The 24146-nt window shown below is 38.2% G+C and overlaps 1 protein-coding gene across 12 annotated transcripts; it reads right to left on the bottom strand.

The window, feature by feature from the left end:
- Positions 1–296: 296 nt before the first annotated feature.
- Positions 297–23314, bottom strand: CTF18 (P-loop containing nucleoside triphosphate hydrolases superfamily protein). Of its 12 annotated transcripts, none has more exons than XR_016126279.1 (24): positions 22497–23299; positions 22247–22308; positions 21696–21833; positions 21284–21556; positions 21016–21102; positions 19538–19663; positions 19399–19464; positions 17867–17977; positions 17722–17783; positions 14905–14949; positions 13361–13434; positions 12969–13126; positions 6371–6439; positions 6182–6279; positions 6013–6094; positions 5846–5924; positions 5669–5756; positions 5434–5587; positions 3804–3977; positions 3659–3718; positions 2568–2878; positions 1946–2048; positions 816–933; positions 297–613 (listed from the first exon to the last, which is right to left on the bottom strand). XR_016126279.1 is itself a non-coding variant. In XM_089050921.1 (24 exons), exons 1-23 carry the CDS (start codon positions 23209–23211, stop codon positions 880–882), a joined length of 3189 nt encoding a protein of 1062 aa, XP_088907047.1. In that variant the 5' UTR covers positions 23212–23301; the 3' UTR covers positions 297–613; positions 866–879. The 12 variants fall into 12 exon arrangements, 10 of the variants coding, with proteins under 10 accessions (XP_088907047.1, XP_088907046.1, XP_088907044.1 ...); XM_089050921.1 differs by having other exon boundaries at positions 866–933; positions 22497–23301; XM_089050920.1 differs by having other exon boundaries at positions 851–933; positions 22497–23300.
- Between the last annotated feature and the right edge of the window lie 832 nt (positions 23315–24146).

Here is a 24146-nt window from a genome sequence, read left to right as displayed (position 1 = left end):
TGGATGCATTTTCCATGTTAGATGCCTTTGGGTCCAACCGCCCTCAGGAAGTCATGATTTGTTAACCACGAGGCTAACTTACCAAAAAGAAGAAACCATGATTCTACAACTTAATCCTCCTGATTCAATGCCCATGGGAGCTTTCATTCGCACCCAGTTTTCTACTCAACACACCCAGTGTACCAAACGAGCCCTAATTGTTTTCTGTTGAAAGAAATCAAGTGTTAATTGGACGCTTTGTAGAACCGCATAATTGTTTTGAACATTTAGGAAAATGACATCTCTACTCTTCCTAATAACACGCAAGAAAATGACAACTTGTCTATTGACGGTTTCTACAAATGAGAATGCATCTATAAGCTTTTCAAAAGGTGCTAAGCCTTAAAGCCAGTAATTCCATTTTCCACAACATTAAGGATTTTTAGTGTACTGGTGAAGATCTATGAAATTCGTTCCTTTTTAAGTCTGACATTTCCGTGACTAAAATGCTAATATTCATTAGCAGGCACAAGATCCGTCCTTATCCAGTAGCATTATTGAGCACAATTAGTTGAGACGAGCCTCAATGTCTGATGGAACTTTGAAAGAGGCCTCATCGGCATGCAGGTAGAAACTGAAGGTTGAAAAAGAGAGATGAGAACAAAAAGCAAAGTTATAGCGCCAAACAAAGAAAAAAGCAAGATACATTCAGTAATAGCTTAAGCATTTAACTCAGTGCCCAAATAGAACCTCCTGGAATCACCTAGTGTGATTCTGTGTTGCAGAACAAAGGTATCATTCCATATGAAAAAAGAAGGTAAACATGGGAGAATTACTCATAAAAAAGAAAATACATGCGAGAACATGGTACCACCATACTGCGTACAAGAGCCAAAATCATCAGAGCAGAAATTCACGAATGCGAACTGGCCTTTTAACTGCATTTGTAAAACCCTGTATGGTGCAGGAGAGGAAAATTTCGGTCAATATGTTCTATTACACCAAAAATAAACAAATTATGTCGTATGTTTGCTTTGATACTTTGGCACCCAAGAAGTTAAAAGATGTACTGTCGTGTGGAAAAAATGGTAGGCAATTAATATATCTTTGATTAAATTCAAGAAAAAAAGATTGGAGGAATATTCTGACTCCAAAGCCTCCACATGTGATAGATTAGTTTAGTGATAGACTAAATGGGGTACCGGGTGAGCATATATAACAACTGTCGTAGAAGTGCAATTAAGAAGGGTATAAATCCTAAACCCTAAACCCTAAACCCTAAGAAGGGTATAAATCAGCTTGTTCAGTTGGTAAACTCCCTTCGCATGGTACAAAAGATCTGAATTTAATCCTTTATTCATCAGGATTTGTTTGGGGGTGGTGTTGTTCATGGATTGGGAAGAGTACCTCTCATTATGTAGCCCATAGGCACCCAATGAACCAAAAAGGGAGCTGGAGGGGAATACTAATAGAATGCCATAATTATGATGCATGAAGCATGCACCCTTAAAAACTACATGATATTGCTTAAGTAGAACAGTGTGATATACCATGCCTTGACATTTATTTCCAGAATCAGAGTATGGGGTGTCAATCGTACATGCTAGACTATCCAGATCAACAAAAAAAGTTAAGGTAGTCATGGGAATAAAAAAAAAAAAAAACAGAAAAATAACCTAAACAGAGGAAAAGAAGAATCGAGCAGCAGTTAAATGCTCACACTATGTAACATTAGATACAATTGCATGTGGTACATACAACCCCAATGTTACTGTAACAATGGGGATCTTGCGACTGCAAATAATCTTCCTCTAGATTAAATTGAGCTGGGGTCAGTTTAGTGCATCATACATGTGAAAGCAAGCAACCACTCAATCTGTATTTTAGGTATATGGATCTACGAACTTAACAATCTGCAATTTGGCATCAAAATAATGAAGAAAAAGAACTGTAAATGATTTTGCACCTCATTAAATTTAAAAACTAGTGGACGCAAATCTCTCTCTGACGTTGCTTCCTTCTGCACAGAATCATCGGTATTCTGAGAACCTGAACTCAGCTTTCTAAACCTGATTTTCGATTGTACAAGAGGGATCAGAACAAAAAGAAATGACTGCTAGGATATATGACAACCATGCATTAAGAGGCCACGCATCAGGTTTCACTTTTCACCACTAAAATCCAAAAAAAGAATCTCTTCCATGAACAAGCCCTTAGTTACAAATTTTTATCAGCAATATTCAAGAACTTTCCAAAAGGGGTAAAACCATTACTGACATAATGTATCATCACTGCCAGCAGCACTGCCATTTAGCCCACCGTATGAATAAGGCACTTGTTTATATAAAACCATTTAGCCTACCATCAAGCATGAGCAGAAGGACGAAAAATAAGGCACTTGTTCCACAGTACGAATTAGGTCTCACTTCAAAACCTAACTTTAATGATTACTGAAGATAGGTAGCAATAACAAGTGATACTGAAAAAGGAAAAAGAATACTGACTAGTAGTGGTGAGATTTTATGAGAGAGAGAGAGAGAGAGAGAGAGAGAGAGAGAGAGAGAGAGAGATTGAGAAACAGGTATTACCTGTCAAAGAAACTGGAGGAACCATTAGGAGACCTCATACATCCAGGAGAATTTAATTTCGTACTGGCTTTGGTAATTCTAGCAGAACCCAAGTTCAATGAAACACTAGAAGTACTGGGACTTGGCTGCCTTCCATTTGACATGTTTTCTGAGTTTCCAGCATTTAAAGCACCTGCACCTGCATGATCAGCTCTAGCAGATTGTAAACTACTAATTTCTGTCCCTAAAAGATCTTGGTTTTCCTTGTTGCATCCAACTGTCGAATAAGCAGATCTTCCAGTGCTTACTTGCAAGATCCTTTGCTTTTCAACCTAACACAAATTGACTAGAAATTAAAGAAGGGAAAGAAAATTGTCTGCAAATGACTAAAAAGTGCAGTAACTTTCAACAGAAATTTGCATACAGAAGAAAGACAAAATACTTTTCTTTTAGAATCAAAGAAAAAGAAACAAAGAAATGATGACCATAACTTTAGCAATGCACAAATGACAAACTCCCTTTAAATCTGTTGAGAAATAGGGCAAATATGAGATGCATTAACCATAATTTTAGCAGTGTTTAATTAGAGTACAATCTTAATCATAAAAGGAAACTAATAACAACCTAATAATTTATGAAACTAGATTGCACCCCTAAAACAATAAAGATGAAATATTCTAAACGATTTAGAATCTTACAATATACTTTTCTTCCAGCACAGAAACATGAATAGGTTTTGGAGAAATAAAGATCAAGGTATAAAAACACATACAACACACATACGTTTAGATGAGCTTCACTAGACTTACGTGATCACATTCTTGAAAGATAAAGTTTACTTAGATTAAAAAATCCATAAGCTCCAGTTGAAGTGAGTTTTCTACAAGTGAAAGAAGAGAGGACAGAGAGAGAGAGAGAGTTGGTTTTGGAAAAATAGGTTTAGGGTTTGATAAACGGCCCCACCACCTCAACAATGAATACACATGATAAGAGATGCTACACAAATAGGAGATTGCAACAATTCCCATGCCTTTAAAAGTCTGCTCTCACCTTTGGTGAGAACATGTCATCAGCCAAACTTAAACAAAATTTCCACAAATTGCATCACTCACCTCATGTGCCAACACCTCTTTCATGGTTAAGGCGAGTACATGATGGCCAGATATATAGCCCTGTTTGAACATAAGAAAAATATATTTGATAAGATTCATAATATGAAGCATACTGCATCCCACAACTATAACCAACAACTCAAACCTTGAAATTAATAAAGTCACCAATGGGGGGATCAAAAGAGAGCGCTGAGGCATCAGCTGCTTCATGTCCAAGATTGGACTTCATGCTTCTATGTGTTATAGAATAGGAGACCATCGTGCTAACTAACTGAGCCAAATCATTCTTCTCCTTTTCTGATAGTAAGTGTGATGCCACCTGAGAAAGATACCAGAACTATGTCATAAACAATAATGACCAAAAGCACAAATTGTCATCACTTCATAAGTGTATAAACTGTATACAGATAGAGAAAAGAGCAACAAATAGATATGTGACAAGAATAATGGGACTGATCTCATATGCATTGCATAAGAGATCTGTACAATGTTTCTCAGAGCTGTCATGGCATACTCCTTGAGAAGGAGAAATTATGACATTACCCCACAAACCGCATCACACTTTAAGACAACTACAATTAACTTGGGCGATCATGATCAAGAAATTTCATCAAAATATTTTATTAACAGAAAGGAATTGATGAGAGCTAGCGAGCGAGAGAATTAAAACCAAGGGACAACCTAGTCTATGTGAGTTCAGATGAATTTCCTTTCACAGTGATGCAGTTCAGTCCTTATCTTTTGCTTTTTCTTGTACTGTTATACGTAGAAAAATGTTATGTGCACAGAGACTTTAGCAATTTATTGAAGAAATTTAAAAAAAAAAAAAAAAAACTTGCAATAAGCATGGCCTATATGTCTAATCATCATCCGAGTTGCATACAAAATAGTGAACAACCACTAATGCAAAAAGTGAACTCAAGTATAAAGGACATGTCAATCTCAAGCAGCATGTCTTTCAACAACAAGATCATAGATAAAAAAGGGAAACTATTGCTGATAATTTCAAGAAAATGCAACAAAGATTTGTTTAAGCCAGAAATAAAGTGCATAAAACCTAGAATTAAGCGTGAAGATGGATAATGATGGTAAGAACGAAATGGAAAGGCAAAATTATGATTCTATGCGTGGATGTGAAAGCTCTACTGATAGAAGCATTCTAGCCTATTTTAATTTAGTTAGAGAGGAGCAATTCCTTTCATGGATTTCATGTGACCGTAGATACTCTTTCTTGATCACATGTGGTATTTGCCAATATCTTGGTCATCTGACCAAGGAGCATAATGTTGGCTTTCAAGCACCTGCATGGATAAATATACTAGAAAAGAAATAGACTCAATCCACAAAAATGTAAACTAAAGTAATTATCTGCTCCTAATATTATTCCTCAAGAGCTAGAAGGCATATTTCCACAGAGGAAAAATAAATTCAACAAATCCTTTATTGTCATTAAAAAAAAAAAAAAAAACCATGAGGAAAATAAGTGATTCAAAATCCTCAGTTCTATTCTATTGGAATAAAATGATATCACAAATTCTTTTATTATGAAATAAATGACAAACACTCTATCAAACTATCTAAAAAAGAGAAGCAAAACAGAAACCAAAAACCACTTGAACTAGCAGATAATGACAAGTAGTAGCATATGCAACTGCTATTATCTAACATATGAAAGTGAAAATAAAGATCACACACATGCACAGGCACAAAAAAGAAATATGGAACTGCAAACCTGAAAAAACAAAAAGGAGTCAACTAAAAAGTAAAAATATTACCGGCCTTAGAGTTGGGGGAGAGAGTATGTGTAAAAGGAATGAAATTGAGTCTTCTACAAAGGACTTAATTGACAAATGTCTTGAAATAAATGGTGGAACTGTGCTGTACCAAGACCTTAAACTTTCAACCTTCTCCATCAACATTGTTCGGTATCTGAATTTATGAATGAGATTTGATTAGTAAAAAACAAGAATTTGTATGATTTACTTCAAAATCCAACAGGTTTACCGATACCTATGATAAGATTTTGGCCACTCAATATTTGGTCTCTGCACTTGGGCTATCAAACGATGTACGGTGATCGCAACAGCTGGCAGATAAGCTGCAAAACAGAAAAAGGGGAAAGAATCAATTAAGAATATATTTGGAATGATTTACAACATTGGATGGTAGATAGTTAAATATCTTTACCATAAAGGGACACGTGTTGTGTACGCATGATATATTTGTGCATAAGGTCAGAGGCACCAAGACTACTTAAGCATTTGACCTTCAGAGAATAGAGAGCATTGTATAACGTCAACTGTCTTGTTTTAGCACATCCCAGGTAATCAATATAGTCAAAGCAGGTGGCTTACAGTCTTTTGCATCACTGGATCATGATAAGGGAGATGCAAAAAGTTTTCATGAAGACCATCCACAATCAAATCATAGTCACCGCTGCAAAGTTATTGAGCAAGCCAGGTAGACATTAAATATTTCAAACACCCGTTGAACATAAGATGTTTGCTGCAATTTACTACCTACCAGTTAGAAATGAGAGCATGCAAGGAGTCAAATTCATTTGACATAATTCCACAGCTCCTATTGGTTCTGTCCATCTTCGTTTTTCTCTTTTGGAAGATCTAAAGAGAGTAGCATCTTCAAACATAAGACTGACTATAATGGATAAAGCAATTAAGAAACACATCACCCAATTTTACCATTGTATCTCACCTCTTTCCAGACATCAAACACACTTCTTGACATGTCCTTTCGACCAACCACTTGAGAATCAATCCCCCACTAAAAAGTAAAACATTAGAAAAATAACTTAGTATAAAACCACTCCATTTTAAAGAAAATAATGTTTTTTTCTTCAAACAGAAACTAACATTAAAAATTCCACTGAAATTAACTACCACCATTCACCAGGAAAACACCTAAACTATAATGAGATGGTAATTAGGGCAGTTTAGAAGTAATCCTAGGAAACATCCGTGATTATGACATTAACTAGTATCATGCAGAGAGTCATGTTTAGTTTATTTCTCCAGAAAAGATGATAAAGTGCTCAAAACCTCAATACATATTTTCACAATGTTTTTTTTTTAATAGAAACATTTTTATTCAAATTTGAAAGGATAAAAAACAAGGGCATTTAGAACACATACAAAAAGAAAAAACACTAGCTGGTGAAACAGACACAAGGCCACTCAACGCAGAACTAAACAACCAAACATAAAACAAATCCTTAAGATACTACAGCCAGCAGATTGCGCATAATTGTAGGATAGGATATATCCTTAAAAGCAAGGGAAGTTGATGCCCAAAGGGCAGCCCAAAACTTCACTCTATCCCATAACTCTTACCACTCCCACTCCCTTATAATCCTCGAGGATTCTCCTATTACGTTCCAGCCATAGGTTCCAAACCACTGCCTGCATCAGACTACCCCAAAGAATTTTAGCTTTCTTTCCCCTTCCCAAAGCATCAAATCTGATGGAAAGAAGTTCAAAGCAGCCTTCCGGTATTACCCACACCGTGTTAACTTCCTTCAGTAACGTCTCCCACAACTTAGAGAGAAAGGGCAGTGAAGAAGGAGATGGTCCACGCTCTCCCCTGCCTTCTTACATAGAGCACACCAGTGAGGGCTAAGGCACATATAGGGGCAGCGTCTCTGTAGTGTATCACCTGTATTTAGTTTTCCCAACACCGCTTGCCACACAAAGATCTTAACTTTCGGAGGAGTCTTGGCCTTCCAAATTTGAGTGTACGGAGAGAAAACCTCCCCCTCACCACTATTCTGAATATGAGAACAGAGAGATTGACAGGAGAATAGACCGGAGGGGTCTAGCTTCCATCTTCTCTTATCCAATCTCGAAGTGACCAACCTCACACCCTCCAATAACTCCAACAATCTAGCCACCTCCGCTATCTCCAATTCATTGAGATTCCTCCTGTACCCAAAATCCCAGCTGAGAGGGAACCCATCCGAGCCCGTGAAAGAGGAAATATTGTGGATTTGCTTCCGGGACAAATTGAAAAGTCTTGGAAACACCTCTTTCAAAACACCACCCTGGCTCCAGTCGTCCTCCCAAAATTTGACCATAACTCCACAATCTACCACAAAAACACAGCCTTGAAGAAACAAATTATAGCCACTAGAAATGTCTCTCCAAGGGCTGCGAAAATATCCCCGAATCGCAGGTTTAGCATCCCACCCATCCATTCCATAAATACTTCTTATCACTTTATGCCAAAGAGCATGAGGTTCGTTAGGAAACAGCCACAGCCATTTGGCCCGCAAAGCTGCACTCCTAGCCCTCAACGAACCCACCCCTAACCCTCCACACAATTTTGCTTTACCCACAACCTCCCAACTCACAGCGTGGTTTTTTTTTTCCATCCAAACCTTCCCACAAGAAATCTCTCATAAGCTTCTCGATTCTATTGGCTACTCCAATGGGAATCCTGAAAAGGGACATGTAGTAAATCGGAATACTACTCAACACTGCCTGTATCATTGTGAGTCTTCCCCCTTTGGAAAGCAGGCTTTCTTCCATTTTTGTAATCTATTCTCCACCTTTTCCAAAACGGGATCCCAGAACTTGATCGCTCTGGGGTTCCCGCCTAGGGGAAGACCCAAATACGACATAGGCCAAGCCCCCACTTCGCATCCCCAAGCCCCTGCCAGCTCATTCAACAACCCATCATCAAGATTAATGCCAACTAGAGAACATTTCGATTTGTTGATTTTCAGACCCGACACAAAACAAAACAATTCCAGAATCTGAAGGAGATTATTCCAGTACTCTTCTTTATCCTCTATGAAAAAAAAGGTATTGTCAGCAAACTGAAGGTGGGATACCTCCACCATCTCGTGCCCTAGAGAAAGTCCATGAAACTGATCAGCAGCTTGAGCTATCTCCAAAATTCTGCGGAATACATCTATCACCAAAGTGAACAAGAAAGGGGAGAGCGGGTCTCCTTGTCTTAGACCCCTTGAGGCACTAAATTTACCCCTTGGTCTTCCATTAATCATCACAAAGAAATTAGCCGTCTCGAGGCATCCACGAATCCAGCTTCTCCACCTGTCCCCAAAGCCTTTCCTAATCATAACCTCATCAACAAATCTCCATTCCACATGATCGTAGGCTTTCTCAGAGTCAATTTTGAACACCATTCCAGACTTGTTAAGCCTTCGACTTTCCTCCACCACCCCATTGGCAATCAAGACCGCATCCAAAATCTGCATACCCCTCACAAAAGCACCCTGATAACTAGATACAGTGCTGCCCAGAACTTCCCGCAATCTAGAAGCCAAAACTTTCGACACCATTTTGTACAAACTTGTCACCAAGCTGATAGGCCGGAAATCACTAACTTCAATAGATTCCTTCTTTTTGGGAATGAGGCAAATAAACGTCTCATTTGTGATTGCATTGATTATGCCACAATGGAAGAAGTCCACCATGACTTTCATAAGATCCTCTTTCACAATATCCCAGCAAGACTGAAAAAGAAGGATGGAAAACCCACCTGGACTTGGCGATTTATCTGTCCCACAGTCACCTGTGTGTTGCTGCTATATAGATTTTTGAAGAAGTTAATGATCTCCAGTTCTATTTCCCCTTCACTGACAACAACGCCAGAGCCCTCTACTTCCAGCTTCTAAATAAAATTCCTTTTCCTTCTGCTGCTTGCTATACGATGAAAAAACTTAGTGTTGCTGTCCCCATCTCTTGCCCACTGAATTTTCCACCTTTGTCTCCATTTCACCTCTTCTTTGTGAACTAAATCACTCACAAGAAGGTATAAATCTTCTCTTTCTTTTCTCAGAATATTATCTAACCCGCCCTGCCCTTTCATCAAATCAAGATCAGCGATTCTAGCCTCCACCTCTTTCTTCGCAGAGACCAAATCCCCAAATAATTCTTTATTCTAGTCTTTTATTTTCTGTTTTAGAGTCCTCAGCCTTCTAGAGAATTTGTAGCCCTCCCACCCGTTAATCTGGTCTTCCCCCCACCACTGTTCCACATATTTTCAAAACGGAAAGGGCCGGGATCCCATTTCCAATTAGAGGTGTCCAACTGAATGGGACAGTGATCAGAAATAACTCTTGCCAACGCCGTATGTTTAACCTGGGGGAAAGAATCTTCCCAAGCTTCAGAAAAGAGGAATCTATCAAGTTTTCTGCACACTGCGTTTTCTCTAAAATTAGACCATGTAAAGGAAGCATTTAAGAGACTTGGGTCTCCCAGATTTGTGTCGTCGATAAAATCATTGAAATTCTTCATACTACTTGTCATCCTTCCTCCGTTAGATTTCTCAAATACAAACCTAACCACGTTAAAATCCCTCCCAATACACCACTTGTTACCACACAAACCAAACAACCCCGCTAATTCCTCCCAAAATCTTCTTCTATCCCTAGGATGACAAGGGCCATAAATACCGGAAGCCACCAAGCCCCCCAAGAAGCATCAAGAATTCTTATAGAAACAGAGAATTCCCCAATTTCATAGTTAGAAATGGAGATAGTTTGAGAATTCCACATCACCACAATCCCACCAGACATACCCCTTGAAGGGGCATACACCTACTCTTTGAATCTAAACCCCCAAACACCAGCTGCAAGTCTTTTGTCAAAAACTTCTTTCTTAGTCTCTTGCAAAATAACAATATCTGGATTTACACGAAACAACTGCTCCTTCACCACCACCCTTTTCTTTTTGCTCCCGATACCTCACATTCCAAGATATGATCTTCATTGATTTAACTTGGCCTCCCTCTTAAGCAAAGTAGATTGCACACTATCCACTTCCGGTTCGACCCTAGTCAAACTCCGTTTCCCCTTCTTGCCAGATTCACCATTTGATAGGCTAGATTTCGAGAGGCACCCAAGTGATAACTGTTTCCTAATGGGAACCATTGCGAGATTCAGCTTGGCCATAATCCGGGAATGTTTCTCCTCACCCAGCCTCTTTTTCCTGCTGTAACTCACTAATTCAGTTTCTTTAGTTGTCTCCCCCACCATCCCCACACCGTCGTCCCCCTCAATGTCTTGTGAATTCAAAGGCACAGCATCACCGCCCCCTTCCATACTTGGCACCCTATCGTCGCCGTCATCGTTGCCTCCCTCACAATTTTTATCCTCCAGCCCACCATGACCCTTCAAAACAATCCCTTCAATCAGCCCAGTCAGAACTCCAATGACAGAGCCGTCATCGCATTCAATTACATCAATTGACGACTCCACCTCAGATGGGAGGTCGTCCTCCTCTGTCCCAATAGAAGTGATTCATCTGCCATCCACAAAATTGCATGATTCATCCCCCTGTCTCACTTCAACCACAGTAGCAAACTCCCCTCCGTGTCCAGGTCGCACATCCTGAGTGAAGGAGACGCACCATCTTCTAGATAGAGTCCTCCTTCCACTTTAAGAACTGAAGTTAGATCTAAATATGGTTTCATGTTGAGCAGGGTTAGCCCAACTCCCATTACCCTGAAAGTTTGGTAGTGGGTCACGATTACTTCAAGGCCCAGAGTTAGAAATGGGATGAATCGCAGGATTGGGCTCAGAAATAGTTTCCAAAACAGGCCCAAATTTGGGCTTGATTTAATAGCCCATGCGTAGGATTTTTTAATAGCCATCTTGGTTGACTTTATGACGAGATCTTCTGGAAATTGACTAAGTTCCGTAGTTGGCTCTAGTTGTGGAGCCTGCGACCCAGATAATCTGCCGATCCCACAGATCCCACCTCCGCATTCCAATGTTTTAGCCGCCAAACTACAGAGTTCTTGGTACCTTTGAAGTTCCGCTTCTCGATGTGATTGCCCCTTTTGCCCTCCATGTGGGGTGAGCAAATATCCCTTGGATTGAAAAGCCGCACCAAACAATCACCGTCGCTTGGTTTCCCTAGTTTCTAGCCGCTCGCCATTTTAGTTGGAGGAAGCCAGGAATTGGTAGGTCTAATCGCATGAGATAAAGGTCTGATCTTCACAAAATAGCTCTCTGATCCTTCATTGATAATCACAATCTTAGGAAGAAATCCGACGTGATTTTTCCTGGTTTTGATTCTTGCTTCGAACAGATACTTAAAGTTTTCCGTCCTCTAGTCCAATTCAATCAGCCCCCCACACTAATTCCCTACACGTTTGAAGAAGTCTTTTCTCCACTAGTGCATAGGGAGACCAGAGACCCCTAGCCAGCCTCCATAGCTAACAACTTTAGGGATATTATTTTCCAGGCCATGTTCCCAACTATATAAAAGTAATTTTGTTTGTCCCTCCACCGCCACCTTACCAGTGCTACTAACTCTCATAGCCTCCGCTTTATTTTCACAATCGAAGAAAGCCCTGTTAATCTAGTATGGAAATAGTTCAACATCTTTATCTAACCAGCTTGTCAGGGCCATCCTGATATCACTCCAAGATTGATGTAGAACTTGCCTTTCACAGGCCTCCACCCAACTCCAGTTTGATTTCCCAACCGTAGTGTTGTTCTCAGTAGCCGTCCTTTCTGGCCCATTCTCACTTTCTATCGCCTCTTTGTAAGTTTTGCCATCGCTCTACCTCTGCCACTCGATGTAGTACAATCAGCTTCGGCCGATGGGTTGACCCTGTTCGAGTTGATTCTCCAAGTCAATATGACCTCTAAATTTTGTTTCATTAAATCCCATCCAATGTTGTTTCGAGGAACAACCACAGACCTAACTACGCCATGTAGAAACTTTTTCATTCGCATATGAAGGCCCTTCCCATTATTAAGCTTTTCCACCCACACTTGATAAGAATCTCCCTTGTACTGTCAGAAAAATCTATATTCTTTATTTTCCAAAAGCATCTGCAACTCTCTGACCAGCCAGTTCACACATCTAAGCTCAAGAGAAACATGGAACACGCGCGCTCTAACCTTCTCTGTAATCAGAATTGACCCTCCATAGGAGAGGTCATCAACCTTAATTCGGAATTCCTTTGCTTCAATATTAAAAAACCTGGGTAAATGTCTCACACTCACCGCTCCCCCTCCCACTCTCTCTCTCTCTCTCTCTCTCTCTCTCTCTCTCTCTCTCTCTCTCTCATGTTTTTTTTAGTTTTCAACAATTCAATGGTTACTTTTTCACAATGTTTAATACTCACAAATTTCAAACAGAAACTTTGTACTTAAAGTAGGTGACCTAAATGGAAATACAAACCCCACTGTTTGAATGCTTAAATGACTGCAGTAATGAAAATTCCTTTTCAGGTGAAAACATGGTCAGCCTCTATTCAACTATAAAGTCGACCTTACGCAATGAGTCACAAATATTGAAAAGAACAAAAGATTAACCGTATTTTCCACAATCATGTCATGCCTTCTGTTCTCAACTTGCAACACATGCCAACAAAACCATCCTAGAGAAAGCCAACAAAAGATTACCGCATTGAGTGTTTCCTTCTTCTTGTTGAGAAACTGAAGAGTGTTCAAGCATGAACGTATATCACATTCTGTAACATAAAGGCTGGAGTGAGTGGAAACGATAGATTGAATAGAATGACAGGAATTCTGAAAATAGTATAAACTATTATAAACTAAATTTCACTCATAACAATAATTCAATTTGAACTTAAAATGGGGATCAAACTTGTAAACAACAAATCTAGAGTATCTGTTAAAGAACTGGTCTTAACAATATGAATGACCCAATTGAGGAATTCTTTAAAAAAGGATGTATGACCCACCTGTATACCCTGCAAGTGCGGTAAGTGCAATAGAACTTGTTTTCATTTCCTCCTTGGTACATATATATTTCAGCCTGTAATGGAACATTGACGAAATTTGAGGAATAATGTGACATAGGAACGTATGAAACTCTTAAACACAGTAAATGGGATCAAATCAAGTGATACCACAGATTCAGTAGGAAAAACAAGTGCAAATAACAGGCATTGTTTTGAAAGAGACCATGCACTTCAACTAAGATGACATCTATAGTACCAATCGTGGATATGAGTATCGGCATCTGTGACATGGTATATATGTATGGCATGCTAGTACATACATATTTATTATTTTTTTCCGTTACATCAAAACCCTAGTTATTTAATTTAAGATACTTAATTTTCCCTGAATAAAGAAAACATCAAGATTCATTTCCAAGAAAGAGATATATCACGAATTATATCAATACTGAAATAAATTCAGACATGCACAAGTTACTCATTCATAGAAGTCCTCACTCATCTCACAAGATGACCACCTTCCTAAAGGAGTGAATGGAGTGGTCGGAAGTACAAAGAGGACACAACCCAGACATGAGCAAACATGCATCAGACACACATATGTTTTGCATATTCAAATACAATTAAAAGCTAAAAAAATAGTAAGGGACCCTGAAGCTGTGTATCTTCATAACATAATATAAAGGAGAGAATCCAGGGAAAAAGCCCCAATTCATTTCAAAAATTAAAAAATTGATTTGCATACTGATTAATGTTGAATAATCAATTCATGCTAGCTGCAATTAAAAAAGGAAAAAAGTTTTGAAAATCATCTCAAATTTTATTTATCCCAGCTGTAATTATGAAATCTTCGTTAATTTACAAAATCAAGATTTGTGACATACCTGTTTCAAATACCCGTTTCAAAGTATGGTTCTGAAAATTATTTATGGAAACTATAAGTATGGTTGAGAACTCAAATTTTGGTGACATTTTGAGTGAGCTTATAAGTTGTGATATCTATATCTTGCTATTCTTTTTACATTTGGTATGACCATGCCATTATCAACTATTATAAATTACAAACACAGGCACAAAGTCGTTCACACACCACGTTCATGTTCTAACTTTTGACAGTCTACTATGTTGTCATTAGAAAAAGTCACAGGCTTACCACATGCTCCATACATGTTAGATATTTTGAAAAGTATTTTATTCACTTTCCATGGATCTAAAACTTTATCCATTTGCAAAGGATTTGGTGGGAAGTGGGGTTTCTGGTTGTTGTAAAATGACTTAGATGAGTAAGATTCATATGCAGATAAGGAAGATATACAGAACTTCATTGGCTGGGGTTTCAAAACAAACTTTAGAATTGCATGATATGATGATATTGGTTCTGAACCTTGGAACTAATTATTGATATCAGTTTCAGCCATATATCGCTCTTCACAACAGAATAAACATGAATATAATGAGATGCCAAATCACATCAAATTACATAAATATGAAAATGGATCCAGTAAACAATTTTTTGGGGAAAATTTATCTTTTGCAAAAGTTACCTGCTTACCACTCGACTCACTGTTGGTTGAACAAAAACATGAACCCTACAAAACAATAAGTAGTGTCGTCATGCCAATAAACCTTCAAGAAATCCACATAACTGTTAAATATTATGGTATGGACTCAGGTTCCATAATTTAAAACTATCTGTAGTTGCTACCATTGTCAGTTTTTGATAATAAACAAACTTTCATTTAAGGAAAAGAAAGAGGATGTGTTACCATTATCATTGAAATGGATAGAAAGCAAAAAGAGATTTTACTGTAAATGGGCTGACAAAGATGTGATATTAATAAGATATGCTGCTTCATTTTGTGTACTAACCAATGCAAAACTATGTTTAAATGGATTTCCAATCTCTTACATTTGGAACTGGTAAAAACACTGTAATATGATGAGGACATCTCTGTCAAACCCGTTAGGGTTTACAAAAGAAAGAGATGGAAGAGGAAGTCATTCAATTTGGTCTTTAAATCTGGCTATTTTTTATTCCTGCGACTAGTTTCTAACTTGTTCTCTAAGTTTTCCAGATTTTAGTAAGGTTTTTAAGTTTTCCAGATTTTAGTAGGATTTCTAAGTTTCCTATTTTATTTAGGTTCGAATTTCTGTTTTTGCAAGGGATTTTTAATCCTATTGTCTCTAGGTTTTAGTTTGCTATAAATACCCCTCTCATGTAATTCATTATGGAGTTGAGTTGTTGAGATATAAAGAAAAGTTTATTTCCAGAGATTGGGGACTACTTGGTGTGAAGCCAAACCCCTGGAGTGATTCCAGACCCATCCCTTTTGTTCAATTTTCTGTTTTCCATTGTTTTCGCTTCCACTAAGCTACCTAAATACTCAATTCACCTGTGTCCTACATCAAATTTGGCATCAGAACCTGGTTTTCATTATCCTTGGGTTCGAAACTTTCAAATCTCTTTTTCTGCACATTGTATGTCGAGTGTATGGCTCCAACTACTGTTGGTAAGAAAAACACGCCAACGATGGTCTATGAACGGATTTTTCAAATGTTGGAAACTCTAACAAAGCAAGTGGCAGATTCGAACCCTAGATCCGAAGATCCAAGACTCATGGATCATCGTCTTGCAAAACTAGAAGCATCCAAGCACACTTATGTGGATAAATTTAACGTGATCAATGTTTGTTCGATGAAGAAGGAATCTCAAGAACGTCAATTCATTGATGGTTCGATAAGTGCTAAACAAGGAGAAAATTTTCAAGACAATACCATGGAGAGTCAAGTAGAAGCTGCTGGTCAAGGTGAGCTTAAGGAAGAAGTTTGTGCTCTTGAACTTCCAGCTAGCGATGTGGACTCTGAGATTGAATCTAGTGAGATTGTTCAACCTATGATGGCACTAGTACGTTGCCCATTGGTCGAATCAACATTCAACAAAGGTGCGAAAGGTGTAACTGATCAGTTGGAATTCCTACAATTCATTGATTCTACAGGATTCAGAGGGAAGGCAGAATATGAGTCTATATGTTTGCACATTGATTTCAATTTCCCTAAATGTTACTGCAATTCTAACTCGCCGGAGTCAAGTTCTTCTCAGCCAGGGAGAATTGATGAGGACATCTTTGTCAAACCCATTAGGGTTTACAAAAGAAAGAGATGGAAGAGGAAGTCATTTAGGTTTTTTATCCTATTGTCTCTAGGTTTTAGTTTGCTATAAATACCCCTCTCATGTAATTCACTATGGAGTTGAGTTGTTGAGATATAAAGAAAAGTTTATTTTCCAGAGATTGGAGACTACTTGGTGTGAAGCCAAACCCCTGGAGTGATTCCAGACCTATCCCTTTTGTTCTATTTTCTGTTTTCCATTGTTTTCGCTTCAACTAAACTACCTAAATACTCAATTCACCCGTGTCCTACATCATAATATATGCATGCAATACGTTCAATTGCATAAACTTATATGAATTCATCTATACTAAGATGAGGTTTGTGTTAGAGCTATGTACATTACGCCATTTAGATCCTTTTTACTCTGAAAAAAATAATGTATAAAGCATAAGGATATTTTAAGTCCTTTTACTTGATTAGGGCTGTATATATTCTTTGTTATTATACATGTGTTCACTTTTGACATTCCCGCAAGACTATCAAATTCTCGTGTCCCTCTTCCTCTTTGCAGGTTTATTATCATGGTAACAGATCAGAGCAAAACTTCTCTTATTTCTTTTGCATGATATTCTTCACTTGGTTTCAAATCAACAGTAAGGCTTGTTCTTGTAAGGCTTCTCTTATAGTTCTCTGTACCTTTATCTTGATCTCAATCCAACTGAAACCTGGTTACTTTATTACCGCTCTTTTATCCATTGTCTTTCTGACCTTCCCCACATACCAGCACTATCATAAATGTTAGCCAGAGTAATAAAACAAAATTCTCAGGTAATATCTCAAATAATAATTCAATCTAGTAGTCAGGTGAACTTTGAAAGCTTAGTGGCTACTTGGAAGAAAAATAATTCCAAGGTTACTTCTTCTATTAATCACTCTGTCATACTGTCTATTTACATGCAACAGGCCAAATTGTCCATCGCAAATTTTAGCAAGGTTTTCATTCAACCCAAATTTGCCAAGCAGTTCAAAATTAAAAATTCAAGCTACTAATAGGAAAACAAACACACGTGACTACTATACAACTATGATTGGTTGGGATCGGGATCAACTAGAATTCAAAGACATCGCAAATATAGTTATTTTCGTAAAGGTTGGAAGCAAAAGTAAGCATATGCTTTGACAAAAGATCTACTGACAAATTCTGTAATTGGGTTTCTATAATTTGTTAACTCATGCTAAGAATGACTTACTTTGCTACTCGGCGCAATGGTCTCAAAGCAGGTGCATAAAGGTCATTACATATGCAAATAACCTACACGTGAGAACAAAAGAATTTATTATAGTATCAAAAAGCGAAAGAGAAAAAAAAAAAACTATTAGTCCATTGAAACTCACAGGCCTCGACAAAGATGCAGTTTTCCCCCCCTTTTTTGAAGAAAACCTTCCCAATTTTAGTTCTTTATTGACATTATCCTTCTCCATATCAAACTTCCTATCAGCAGAAACCTGCATGTAAATATAAGAAAATCAATTATACGATACAAACTAGTGAGCTGAAATTGATTCTTAATATACAAATTTCAGTTCAGCAACTAATTATTGATTTAGTAGCTCATTGTACACACTTACACTACCCAGAAAATTTTTTATGTTAAGAAATTTACAAAATATTAATATATAGCAAAAGGCCTTCATGGTTAAATTTTCATAAATCCCTTAAATGGCCTTAATTAATTAATTCTCTAGACAGAATACCATTTACTACATAATGGTAAAATAGTAAAAATAAAATAGGCAAAAAAATTGCTTATTTCACCCACTGATTACAGTCTACAGGCTTATCTCATACTATCCCACTCCAACTATAGCAATTGAATCCAACTATGTGCAGTACGAAAAGCATATTTGTACGAGCGTTGGGGCTTTACTAAAACATAAAGGGTACAAGCAAAGTGGACTACAAATGACAGAAGATACTACCCTCTGCCTGCAAAACAGGTCACGGAAACTTAAGAACAAGAACACACATCTCTCGACCATGCAGAAACCAGAATCACCTAATCTACTTTCAAGATACAATCCATACAGCAGTCTACCCCAATGAAGAGAATTGCACCAAGGGGATGCCTTTAAATTGTTTGGCAAGGAAGGGCCAAAGGAAGCTAAAAGTCTAATCCTATCCCAAATTAACTCCACCTCCTTCTCCTTAGATTCAGAATTTCACTTGTTCTCTTCCAACCAAACACACCACAAAAGAGACAAGACAGTACATCTACAAAGAATAATAAACTTGTTAGCACTTACAAGGCTACAGCCTGCAATACAAGTAAAACAACCAATATTGCCTAGCCTAATTTATCAATGCTCAATTCTACTTCTTGTAACCATGAAATTAGTGAAATTCAATGGTCTTGCTTAAATATACATAAGGTAAAAAATGTGCACATAAAGTCATAACCATGCTAGGGTTTTCTATCCTAAAGATTGAGTTTCCAATTCAAACAATTCTGGAAGGATTCTAATGTTATGGCATACGCCGACAAATAATTAATTGTGGTAAAGAACCTGAAACAAAAAATGGATTACCATGTTACTACCCTAATCCTGGCATCATGGATCATAGAAATGAAATAGAGCGGAAAAAACCTTACTAAGGCAATTCATAAAGCATTTCATTAAAGGATTTGACATTTTTTCCAGATCTGTAGGGGTAATTACATTTTCTTTTCATGCTTATTATTTAGTAATGGTCATTAAGCCATAGAAATTTAATTCTTTAATTTCTCAACTTTGAAGATGATAAAAAAAATGAATGTAGAACAATAGAAGCATCGATAAGTGTACCCACTAAGCCACCAAAACAAATTTATGAATTCCCCAGATACCTCAAACACAGAAATTTAAGAATTTAAACCTGTAACCATTACCATTTTTAGAATAAACTCCACGACACCTTTTCCATCACCGAGAGCTCCATCTATTTCGTCAATCACCTAGAGGAAATGCAATTGATTTAAGTCATGTGCACCCACAATAAAAAGGTTGAGCTTGAAAAGTAGAACCAACCAAACACTTTGGCCTCGAGTCAATTCTCACGGACTCCTTATGATCAACTATGACCGACTCCATCTGAACGACATCAAGAATTTTAGCCCCAATTGTGGATGATGATCGATCATCACTAGCATTAACCTGCAAAGCATGAACATCCTCTTAAGTACTTAACTAGTGTGCCACAGAAGTGAACGCAATATTCCATTATACAAAAGCCTTGAACCATGAAAATCATTTAAGGCTTTTGTATACTAAGTAAATAAAGGGACTTAATTGAAACAATTAAAAACATAAGCTAGTGGTTGATATCCCTAATCCATTCTGGATTGATTGAATCCGGTATTAGATTGACCAGTCTTTGATAGATTGATCGACTTTGCAAGAACGCTCGACCAATGTTAGCTAGAAGAAAAGGTGGCAGTCCCCACTCTCTCGGCCTGTGTGACAAACAAGCAACCTTACTAATAAAGGCATAATATTCCATATCCTTCACAGCCACAAATAGTTATAAGGCTTAATCACTCTAGTACCCCTTAAACTATGGTCAAATCTCACATTACCTTCGAAAATCACGATGAGCCACATTGCCCCCTTAAACGACTTATTGTGTCTCACTTTGTCCCTCACTGTTAAGTCCATCGAAAAGGCCATCAAAACCGCAAACATGGCCTGAACGAGACCCAGACCCATATTTTACTGAAATAAATGTCAGGTGGATGCCATATGTTAAAAACATTAAAAATAAAATTTCATGAGCTCTTCTCTATCCCCAACCTTGCATTACCCCATGAAGATCCAAGATGTTCAACCCCGACTTCAAAACCCACACCTAAATAAGAGACTTACAAAGCAATCATCATTGCGAAGGGTAAAGATAATGTTGAAGCTTTGGTTTGTTTTGGGGGGTAGGGATAATAGAATTAAGAAGATGTAAGGGATTTGGGATTGGGCAGGGGAGGTTAGGGTGGTATGAATGGCCGAGGAAGGGTGTGGTAGAGAAGGGTCATGGCAGGGGGGTGAAGAATAATTGCAATATATTTATTGTATTTTTGCACACATGGCATAAATTTAACAAAACAGTGGTCCCGTTTGTTCCACATTAGCATTTTTAGTAAAGTATTTGACAGATTTGATGATGTCAGTCAAGAGGGCAATGAGAGTCATCGTGACTTCCAAGGGGCAATGTGAGATTTGAGGATAGTTTTAGGGGCACTAGAGTACTTAACACTGGTTATAATTCCTTCGCTACTATGTCTGATCAAGTGCCCAAGCTCATCTCTTCCTCATATTGCGTTATTGGATTAGCAGACAGCACAAGACCCAAAAAAAAATTTGAAGGACCCAAATGATATTTTAGCCTGATAAGTAACTCCTAAGTATACATACAGCAAATGATACTGAATGATTGATGGAATTTTTTATATAAAAAGAATGATGTGGCTGCAACTACTCATAATTAGGCGTGCACTGGTAAGAAGTAAACGGCATACCTCCACCACTCGGTACCCACAATGCTTTGCAGCTACATGTGCAAGTGTAGTCTTCCCAAGCCCTGGGGGGCCACAAAGTAAAAGGATCTGCAATGATCATGAAGTATGTAAGTTACGAGTCCAATATAACTTAACTGCATCTAATATACCATATACAAGCATGAAATGATATCACAACTACCTATAGCAAGGTAGTTCTTTGTTGTAAGGCACAAAATGCAAATAACAATGAAAAAAAATCACTATGCTGAAAAAATTAATATTCTACCTTTTCTTCTGGGGGACCACTAGACCTTGACCTGTTCCACAACTCTTTTATGCTTTTTGAATTAGTATTTTCATTATTCATATCATTAAAATGCTTAGATTTTTCATTATCCCATCTGGATCCTCTGTTATTCCTTGGAACCTTTGAATCAGAAAGTTTTTTATGTTGAGTTATAGAAGAATGTCGTCTCAATGCAGACAAAACATCATCGGAAGTGCTCTTAATTTCAGATCCAAAAACACAAGGATCCCATTGTTTTAACCATAGGAGGACCTGCAATGGGAAAAATATAGAGGTTAGTGATGCTGACAGAAGTCCTTTTGGGAAAGTACAACTACAAAAACATATGTGCCTTTTGGAGCATCAACTCCCATAGGAAGTTATGAGAAAGCATTAAAACAAAGATAGATACCTCACGATTTGTCAGTTCATCACTGAGAAGCTCAGTAAATGAATTTGGAGCATATTTATCCACCCAAAGTTGTTCATGCACTACTGGAGATTCAGGATGAATAACATCACCCTGACTTTTAGAACGAGCTTGCAAGGCCTTCAACATCAAAAGAATAAGGTATCAGTTTAATTACAAATATCCTTGCTAGTACTAGTTGGAATTCAACAACTCTAATTATGTGTAGCATATCAATACAGCTTTTCACTGTAAGTCAGATAGATTCGCCAAATGTTTTGAGAGAGTATCTATTGGCTCATGGGCAGATAAGAGGAATTTTAAGAAATCCTGATTTGGTCTCAATTTGGTAATTTAAGACAACAATGGAGATGGTCAATTCCGTACTTACTATTATACATGTCGAGATGATAAGATTTATGTGCCCTATACAATATTGAAGCTACCTAACCTGAATTTTTAATACGACATGGATTGAAGTGCCATGACTTAGATAACTCTAAGCCACCTTTAGCATTGACACTACGTCATGTTCAACATAATGCGTACCATACCTTCATAAATGCCTCTTGCTCCACTCTTTGCAATAGATCCTTAATAGGTTCTGAAATAAGACCTACAAAAAGTAACACTTTCCAAGTCAAGCTAATGTGTACTACAACTTAAATAGACCATTTGATGCAATGGAAAGTTTAGGGTTTAGGCCCTAAACCCTAAAGTTTATTTTCTTTCCCCATGCTTTCTCAGAGAGCAAACAGCTAGAGAATAGCATCCCAAGTATTCAAGAAAACAAACTGGTTGTACCTCCAAATTTTCCTTTTGCACGCAATATCTTGGGACGCTCCACCCTCTCTATCCTGCATATCTTCGCGTAAACCCTATCGCCGGCACCCGGCGCCGTCACCGGAATGAAATCACCATGGATCTCCGACGCATACCTTGACACAACCTTCTCCTCCACAGCATCAACAACTTGTTCATCGACCGTAGGATCGCTCTGGTGTGGAGGCGAGTACTGAAGCCAGTCCTCATTATTCTTGGACCGGTCCAAATCATCGATCTTGCTTCGTTTCTCATCCGACAGTCCATCGTTTTCGGAAATCGACCCATAAGGACCATCCAATGATCGAAAACGCTTATGACCGTTGATTTGGGTTTCGGATGACGACGGGTGGTCTGTGGATGGTGATTGTTCTTTTTCGTATTCTTCTTGGTGGGGTTCCGTTGGTTCAAGGTCTAGCAAGTCTTCGTGGAGGTGATAGTTTGCTTCAAGCAATTCGAGCTCTTCGGGAAAAGGAATGTCCATGTCCATACCCGATGATCGCAAACGGTTGCGGGCGTTGCTTTGGGTTTCGGAAGATGACGGGTGGTCTGTGGACGGTGGCCATTTAGAACCGGTAGGTTGTTCTTTTTCGAATTCTTCTGGGTAGGGTTCCGCTGCTTCAAGCAGTAGGCTGTCTTCGGGGAGGTGATAGTTAGCTTCAAGCAATTCGAGCTCTTCCGGAAAGGGAATGTCCATGTTAATGTCCGGCGCGTTTGAATGAAGTTTGCAAGTACCTCAATTTCAAAAGGGTACTTCTGTATCTGTATTATAGTCTAGATATCCAAGTGGCTTATTGTTGCGAATTAGGCCCCTTTTTTTGGTTCGAAAGAATTAGGCCCGTTTAGAATTGCGAACTCTAGAGTTTGTCGAAAAGTGCTTCTGTTCATAAGTAACCTACCCACGAAAATGAAAGATGAGTTTTCGATTGGCATTACCACATTGTGATCGTGACAAGTCGTTACTACTAGCAATGACTTCCTCTTTTCGTTACTTCATCCTTTCTCTCTATGGTTGCCCAAGCTAGAGAGTACCTTCCCAAGCTAGAGAGGACCTTACTCTAATAAGTAAAGGTGGAGGCTACCAATATATTGGAGCTCACCTCTCATCTCTATTAGTATTAAAGAAATGATACACAACGTGATATATAAATGTGTATGTCTTAACATTTTCCTTTCCATTTATACCCTCATAAAAGCAACTCTCTACGCCCACTCCCAACACACTACATTCCCCAATACACTTACATTGTCATGCAGGCAGGAGGCACAAAGTATGTAGTTCACAAATGAACTATGAAATCATAGCTTTCAGTTTCGAGTTTCATAAATAAAGCAGAGGCATATTAACGGTGACAACCATAACGATCAACAATATCAGAGGAACCAAAACGTAAAGAAAACTCCACGAAGTGATCATCTGATGAAAGAGGAGGAATAAACGTTTATTTTATTTTTACTACATTAGTTTTCAAATGCTACAAGCATTGGAGAACTAACGTTGGAGGTAGTAACCACAGTAGTTAAAGTGCGGCAGTAATACCTACGTTGCAATGCCAACAGCAACAGTTATGATGAGGTGATGGTACCAGCAATACCTTGGTAATGGGTGACTTTTAACGTAAAAAATCTCAC

This window comes from Prunus mume, linkage group LG4 (genome assembly GCF_029339155.1).
Source record: "Prunus mume cultivar Tortuosa linkage group LG4, ASM2933915v1, whole genome shotgun sequence".
Taxonomy (NCBI): domain Eukaryota; kingdom Viridiplantae; phylum Streptophyta; class Magnoliopsida; order Rosales; family Rosaceae; genus Prunus; species Prunus mume.
Note: the sequence above shows the minus strand (reverse complement) of the source record. Positions and strands in the feature narration are given on the sequence as shown.

What these genes read in the sequence shown, in the direction of transcription:
- CTF18 (XM_089050918.1), bottom strand. Translation starts at nt 23,211, where the DNA reads ATGGACATTCCCTTTCCGGAAGAGCTCGAATTGCTTGAAGCTAACTAT. An exon ending in CGCACTTGCAGGGTATACAG is followed by an intron (nt 13,127 to 13,360) that starts GTGGGTCATACA and finishes TTTATGTTACAG; the next exon opens with AATGTGATATACGTTCATGC. An exon ending in CTCCCCCAACTCTAAGGCCG is followed by an intron (nt 3,978 to 5,433) that starts GTAATATTTTTA and finishes TATCTTTCTCAG; the next exon opens with GTGGCATCACACTTACTATC.